The sequence below is a fragment of the Alexandromys fortis genome, unplaced genomic scaffold (genome assembly GCF_014885135.2).
Source record: "Alexandromys fortis isolate MF-2015 unplaced genomic scaffold, M_Fortis_MF-2015_v1.1 scaffold_92, whole genome shotgun sequence".
Classification (NCBI taxonomy): Eukaryota; Metazoa; Chordata; class Mammalia; order Rodentia; family Cricetidae; genus Alexandromys; species Alexandromys fortis.
Window position 1 is genome coordinate 5,759,483 of NW_026067972.1, and position 7,951 is coordinate 5,767,433.

A 7,951-nucleotide genomic window follows, 5' to 3' on the forward strand; every position below is an offset into this window, starting at 1 on the left:
GTTGGGCTTTTTTTGTTTTATGTATATGGTGTTTTGTTTGTCTGTCTGTGCACTATGTGTATTGTGTGCAGTGCCCACAGTGGCCAGAAGGAGGGATCAGATCCTGGGATTTGGAGTTACAGATGGCTGCAGGTGTTGGGAATCGAACTTGGGTCCTCTGCAAGAGCAGTCAACTGCTGACCTATCTCTCCTGTCCCTTTGTTTTGTTTTTCGAGACAGGGTCTCCTTCTGCAATTCAGTCAGGCCTGAGACTCCTGTAACCTAGCCTCACCCTAAACTGCTGAGATTATAGGTGTGAGCCACCATCTCCTATTAAGGTGTATATTTTGAATAAGTCAATTGTAGGTAGATTATTTTTTATAAAGCTTTTAAAAACATTCTCTATTGCATCTCTGAACAACACAATTTGGACCAAAATACTCCATTCTTTTTGAGTGCCAGACTTCACGCCTTCTTTGAGACCTAAAGAGATAATTTAGAAAAAGATAGGAAATTCTTTAGGTAATGGGTTTCTGGCCTTCTTGATGCCAGTTTTTTTTTTTCCCTTCTGTGGCATCCAGGGGCAATGCACCTGGGGATATTGGGACAGAGCAGAATGCATCCTTTAACAAGGTAATTCTGAGCCAGGTGTGGAAGTACACACCTGTAATCCCAGCACTAGAGGCAGCAAATGAGACACGAGGTGAAGACAGGAGGATTGTGGCTCCCGGGAAGCCATGGCTACATAACGAGTTTCTGAGAGGCATAAGCCACAGAATGAAACCCTGTCAGAAAGGGGGGGGTGGTCCTCTGCACTTCAGTGCATGCTGGGATCCGTTCTAGGCGTCCCACATGGGCTAATTCATGGGAACTCCACAGTTACACTGTAGGTAGGCAGTCTCACTACCTCGGTTACAGGAAAGGAAATTAAGACCCGGAGATATAAATTAACCGACCTAGAATGACCTAGCGGGTGCTCAAACCATGCCACCTTCTCCCTGTTACACACCCACAAGCTTGGCTCCACTGAAGGTAAGAATCTCTTCCTGCTCCCTACTGCCAGCTGGGCATTCAAACCCCCAATTCAATCTTCACTTTCCTGGGGAAGGTTCTCAGTGAGCCTCTCCTATTAGAAGAAGCAGCTGTGAATAACCCTCAACTTCCCCACAAATGAGAAACACAACCATCCTGGGCGCACAAACACGACCGGCTGCTGACCCTGCCTGCTCCTGAGCTTTGCTTACACACCACCTTCCTCCCCAGCCCACGAGGGTACTCTCCGGGACCTGGGATGGGTCCCGAAGCAAACGTGCTGGAAGAACCCTCAGCATCACATCTCTGAGTAGATCACTGAGAGGTGACTATAGGCGTTGAGAATGGGGCGGGGGACAACCCCTACCCTAGGGTTTGGGAGGAACCTCAATCCCCACCCACCACCCATACACCCCGAGGGTTATTTTTCCTGTCTCAGTTTGGAGACCTCCAGTGCTGGAGAAACTCTAAAAAAAAAAAAAAAAAAAAAACTGCCCACTGGGGGACTGGTCCCTGAGAGATGCTGCCATCCCACCAACCAGAGACTCCACGCCAGTCTCCGCTAGTTAGCTCCAGAGACTCGTTCACCCTGAGCATCTACCCACGGATAGCATCCCCAGCCCAGGAGTTCCACTCTCAGACCCGAGCATTGACTGCACTAAGAGCAACCCAAGGGCCACATTTCCTCTCTTGCTTTCTGTCATGAAATTGTGACTAATAATGCATTTACTTATTCTCCCACTTAAAAAGCTGTTTAAATTCTTTGAAGAATCTTGCAAGGTAGCTTGGCTAGACAGCAGGCGGGACAGTCCAGTGCCTCCGGCGGGGAGGCGAGGGTCTTCCATTCTCCTAACTTTTGGTCCAGCAAGTAAGCATTAGGATTGATGGTGTAGTCCTTTGTCTGGAAGTCGCTGGCCGTGGTGACACCCCCACACACAAATACCTTGTTGTCTCCAATGGAGCAGATAGCGTGGGACACATCCAAGGGACAGTTGTTGGGCAACAGAGGCACTGAGGTCGTTGACTTGTTGGCCTTTATCTTTTGTAAGTTGATTTCCACGCTCTGCCGGTGGCTGTGCACACGGAGGATGTTGTCTTGATGGAAAGAGAGCAGAGGCCGGTGGTTGAATTCAATGGGGAAAGTGATACACTGGACCACTTCCCCTGTGTTGGTGTCAAAGCAGTCCACTACACCCACCCGGGAGATGTAGCCCTTCACCAGGCATCGGCCAGTGACAATGTACAGGTTCCGGTCACCCTTGGTGATCACTGCTGTACCATCCATAGGGATGCTCATTTTCCCTGCCAGGCACCAGGCTTCCTTTCGCTCATCATAGCGATAGATGTTGGAGACATACCTGCGTGGGGCAATGCTCCCACCCACTGAGTACACTGTTCCCCCACAGGTCACCATGGTGTGGAAGACAAGCCCAATGGGTAGGTCAGGCAGCTTGGTCCAGGAGTTATCATCCATGTCATAGCGCCACGCCGTCTTTAGTCCTGAAATCTGCTCAGTGGTGCCACCGGAGATGTAGATGTAACGGCCGGCAGCAGTTGCGCTCAGCGCCGCGGCTCGGTAGGGCATCTCTGAGAGCTTCAGCCACAAGTTCTCCTGGATGATATACGCAAACACTCCATCGTTGAACTTGCCCTGGGCCTTTTGGCCACCAAGAATGACCACTGAGTCAAGCAGGGCCCCTTTCCGCTGATAGGTCAGCAGGCTGCATGGCCGCTCCTGCTTGCGGTCCATTAGGACGCTCTCGATCAAGGTCGCGTGGACGGAGCTGTTCTCCAAACTCGTCAGCTTATTGCTGGCAAACATCAATGTCTTGTTGGAGACGGCATTGAGATTGATGTAATTGAAGAACTTCTTGAAGTATTTTTCCCGTTCCTCCTTCCGGAAGTACACCCAATTGATGAGGGCACTGAGAGCCTGGTCCTCGTTAAGCACGTGAAGGTTTTCATCACGGAGCAGGCGGCCAAAGATGACGGGTGGGCAGCGCATGAAGTGCATAGAGCCCTCGGGGCTGGCCCAGAAGTGGAAGTTGTCACGAATGCCGGAGTAGGCCAAGTCTGACACTTCTTTGAGCTCGAACAGCTCAGCCAAGAAGAGGTAGCGCAAGCAGTTGGCACGTCGAATGGACTTAATAAGGAAGTCATTGCAGTGAATCCGGAGGCGTGGGGTGTTGAAATACTGAGCGCCCCGAAGAAGCTCCTCCACATTCTGCTCTGAGATCACCACTTTGCCGCTGTAGAAGTAGTCCAGGAGCTGGTCCACCGTGCCTGGACTCAGGTATTTGGGGTCAATGGTGAGGAAGAGCTCGTCGGTGGTCTTCATGTCATTGCTGGAGATGAGACTTTTCACCAGCGGCGAGACGGCAGCCAGCACGTTGCGATGGGCGAAGAAGACGTGGTGGTCCACAGTCAGGGCCATGTCCCAGTACTCTTTGCGCTTCCTCTGTTTGTTCAAGTTCTGCAGCACAAAGCTGTTGTAGTTTTTCTCTGTGAATTCCAATTTCATGCTGCTTCTCGTTGGCTGAGACAGAGTTCAGTAGCCAGTACTGGAGGGCAGACTTTTTCAGGCCTTTGGGATTTGGACTGATGGTTGTTTGCAGAGCAGCTGACCAGAGAGGAGGGGGTGGGGTGGGAGGGAGGGTGATGTCATAGAATGGGTGAGGTCATCATAATGCAGCCCCCCCACCCCCATCCCCAGGCCCTTTGTCAGAGGCACGAAGCCTTTCTCGCCTTAGAGGACTCCAGCCTGCCGAGGCCTTAAGGACCTAGTTCAGGCCAAAGTTCAGGGACTGAACCACGGTGTGTGCAGGGGTCTTTCAAGCAGCAGTTCAAGGTTTCACCAGGAATGTCTGGGCTGGTTTGGGTGGGGCAGGAGGCCGCTGTGCTCAGCGGAGATACTGGGAGGGGAGGAGAAGAGGTTACCTTTATCTAGAAGCCTCCCCTTTCACCAGGGAGGTTGGAGTCGTGACGAAGGGACTTCCCAGTGTCACCGAGGCAACTGCAGGCAGCGCAGGCCTAGAACTCCAGCTGAGTGTAGGGCACCGCCCGTCCTCGCCCCCTTCCACGAAGCCGGGACAGCCCACTTTACACGTTCTGGTTCTTAGACCCAAAGGCTCTTTTTCTGCCAAGTTCTTGGGCATCTGAGAAGACAAATCCTTGGCTTCTAGGCTTTTGTAGTCAGGACACCATTTTCGTTCAACATTGAGAGGTGGGTGACGCTCAGTGGAGCAGAAACGGAGACGGCAGCCAGCACCAGGAAGATGGGAGGGCTTGGAAACCGCCTGTTCCAGATTTCTCAGTATCTAGTAAAATGCCGAACCAGTGCCTGGCTGGTTCTCTCCATCCAGAGTTACTTTGACAAGTTCGCTCGGGCCTCTGACTCCTTTTCTGTGAGATGGGAATAAATAACTGTGCAGCAGTAGGCACGGTGTTTAGCTCGCAGCAAACGTTCAAATAAATGCAAGCTGCTGTTTCTTAGCTGTTTTTGCCGCCGCTGATGGACGCTGGTGGGAGGCTGTGGGCGTCCGCAGAGCTACGGGCGGGTTGCAGGAGCCTCCTGTGGCCGCACGGTGGGGCTGCAGTGTCACCTCCCGGCAGGGAGCAGCTCGCTCTCGCGCTCAGCAGCCCCAACCGCTTTACACGAAGGAAACCCGACGCTGGAATTTCTTTCTGCCTCTTTGTCGCTCCTGGGGCTCCTTGGTGTGCGAGCGACTCGGAAACGCACGCGTCTGGACCCAGGGCTCACAGTCAGGCAGACCTACACCTATTCTCATTTCCCAGATGTGGACAGAGCCTAGACGAGATGCTTGGCCGCTAAAGAACAGCCTTGCCGCTTAATGCCCTTGTGCTGGTCAAGGAGGACCTGGCTCAGACCCTGATGTCCACTCTGGGCTCTAAACCCTACTCCAAACCTTTAGGTCCTCCTGAGTGCTCCTCTCAGGGAGACTGCCAGCTTCATCCCGACCCCTCCCCAGCCATTCTCTGGTTGGCTTTGATTCTCATTCATCTTTTCATTCAAAACCGAGCCTTTTCTTTATTCGGGGAGCTTGGTAATTTGAAATTTATTTTTAAAACAATTACTCTTGAATATTGAAGTTACTCATCTTGATGCCTGATGTCTGGGGAAGATAGTCTCTCTGGCTGCGGTGCCAGAGAAAGGCTCAGAACTTCTGTCTCCCTCTTTGGAGGAATCTTTAGGTTCCAGTCCCATTCCAGAGAATTCCCTGTGTGGCTCAGCTCAGTTCATCACGGTCCAGTCTCTCTCCCTCTCCCTGGGAGTTTTTCAGCGCTGCATGCCTCCCCAGCTCTCGTCACCTGAGAAGCAGTGGCCACTTGGCTGGAGGAAGCATCATGATGCTGCTAAGGATGCTTGACTCCCACCAGCATCCCAGCCAGCGTTCAGACCCCACTTGCTGGGACATTTACCAGAAGCAGAAGATCAACAGACCTCTGAGCACCAGGACAAGAAGGCGTGCACTCACTGTGTGCCTCCAGCCAGAGATCATCGCTGGTCCGGGAGGACCTGACAGACCTGACATCTGAGTATTGGACAGGAGAGGCTTGCTCAGCTCCAATTCAGCTGCCATGCACTCTGATCTTAATTGCAGAGCTTGCTGTCCTCAACAAACTCAAGAAAGAAAGCTCAGAATCCCTGTTGCTTGGCAGGCAGAGGCAGGAGGGTCTCTGAGCTCAGGAGTTTAGAACTGCCTGGGTAACATAGACCTTAAAACAAGTGGGGTATGGTGGTCCAGGAGACTGAGGAGGGAGGATCATCAATTCAGGCCAGCATCGGCAATGTAATAGACTGTCTCAGAGTTAAAAATTTATAAAGGAAATAGTTTATTAAACTGTTCTGGGATATAGCTCAGTGGACAGAATGCCTTCTATACACTCACTGGAGCAGGCAGGACAGCCTGCGTTTGATCCCTAGAACCACATAAACTAGGTATGGTGGCACATGCCTGTCACTTAAGCAGGATTAAGAGATAGAAATAGGTGGGGCAGTGGTGGTGCACGTCTTTAATCAAGCACTCAGGAAGCAGAGGCAGGTGGATCTCTGTGAGTTTGAGGACACCCTGGCCTACAAAGCAAGTTCTAGGACGGACTCCAAATCTACACAGAAAAACCCTGTCTCGAAACAACCAAAAAAGAAAAAAAAGAAAAGAAATAAGAAAGAGGAGGATTGGGAGTTCAAGGTCACCCTTAGCTATGTAGTCTTGAGTTCTAGACCAGCTTGAACTACTTGAGATTTGGAAGAGGTTGTGTGGTATTGAGGTGACTGCAGGTAAAATGCTTACCCAGCAAGCCTGGCCCCCAATCCAATTCTTGGAACCCACATAAAAGGTGAAAGAACACAAGTAACTCTACGAAATTGTTCTTACACACACACACACACACACACACACACACACACAGAGTTTTGCTTAGAGACAGGGCATTTTGGTTGACCTGGATGCATCTAGGAAGAGGGAATCTTAATTGAGAAAATATCACCATTGGATTGGCCTGTATGCCAGTATGGGAGGTGTTGCCTTGACTGGTGATTGATGTGGGAAGGCCCATCCCCCTGTGGTTGGTGCCAACCTTTGGCAGGTGGTTCTGGATGGTATAAGAAAACAGGCTGAGCAAGCCCGTCCACAGCATTCCTCCATAGACTCTCCTTTAGTTTCTGCCTCCTGGTTCCTTCTCTGCTTGAGTTCCTGCCCTGACTTCCTTCAGTGATGGACTGTTTGTTACCTAAAAGTGTAAGATTATATAAACCCTTTTCTCCCCAAGTGCTTTTGATCATGGTGTTTAATCACGGTGCTAAAAACACTAAGATACAGGGTCTCTTTATGAAGCCCTGGCTGTCCTGGAACTTGCTAGGTAGATGAGGCTGGCCTCGAACTCCCAGAGAACTGCCTGTGTTTGTCTCTGTGCACCTCCACGCCTGGCTAATGAAACATTCTTTTTAAAATTTAAGAAGGAATGAACTGAGGCGGAACTGCCAGTCTGAGGCCAGCCTAGTCTACATAGCAAGGGCTAGTCCAGCTATACTCTGGGAGACTGGGTGTGCCCCTGTCCATCTGTTCAGCCAGCAGCACTGCCTGGCTCTACTCCAGTCCTGGAAAGCAGCTTTTTCCTTAGTCTCAACCGACGGTGGAAACAGACTCCAGCTTAGAGACCGGCTTCCTTCCAGCTTCCATCACCTGGTGATGTCTCTGCTGGTGTCCTAGGAGTCACCAGGAAGACACTGGCTGTTGTTTGGTGCAGCCAGAAAAGGTCCCCTTCCCGATCTATTCCGCTCACCCTCTCTTCCTGCCCAGCTCAGAATTTTTCATATCTGGGAAATTCCTGGGGAGGAGACCCTAATATTCAACCCTTATAGATTGATATCATCAAATTACAAATTCTTAACCAAGGGCATTTTCAAAGATATACAGATTTACCAGTAGGAAGGTCAGGATAGCATCTCACAATCTACTCTTCTTACACGTCTGTCTTCGAAGCTGGGGGTGGGAGGGTAGGGAGTGGGGTGGGGCTTTGAAGCCAGTGCAAGCCAGAATCTGCCTTCCTTTTTCTTTTTAAAACAGGACCTCACTAAATTGTCAGGATTGTCCTTGAAATTTCTGATCCCGTCTCGTCTCCGTTTCCAGAGGAGTTAGGATTCCAGGCTTGTGCCTCTAGGCCAGGCTCACCTGTCCTTACCATTAATAACTGAACTGCAAATAGCTTAAATTTGCTGGGGCTCTGTTTGAAACTCCCTTATGTTTCCAGTTTCACCATGTGCTTGAGCTCAAATTCCTCGCGCCTAGGGCTGTTTGCCCTCAGAGCTAGGAGGTTACACACTTCCATAGTGACTATTTTAGCCCCTCTGGGGAGGGGCTGGGAAGGTGGAGTGGTTCAAGATGGATTCAGAGTCCTGAATTACCTCAGCCATAAACTA

At 50.8% G+C, this 7,951-nt stretch overlaps 1 protein-coding gene across 1 annotated transcript; it reads right to left on the reverse strand.

Annotated features, from left to right (window-relative positions):
• Nucleotides 1–1,541: 1,541 nt before the first annotated feature.
• On the reverse strand, nucleotides 1,542–4,629 carry Ccin (calicin). The gene has a single exon (XM_050156020.1). The coding sequence runs from the start codon at nucleotides 3,530–3,532 to the stop codon at nucleotides 1,766–1,768; it is 1,767 nt and encodes a 588-aa protein (XP_050011977.1). The 5' UTR covers nucleotides 3,533–4,629; the 3' UTR covers nucleotides 1,542–1,765.
• Between the last annotated feature and the right edge of the window lie 3,322 nt (nucleotides 4,630–7,951).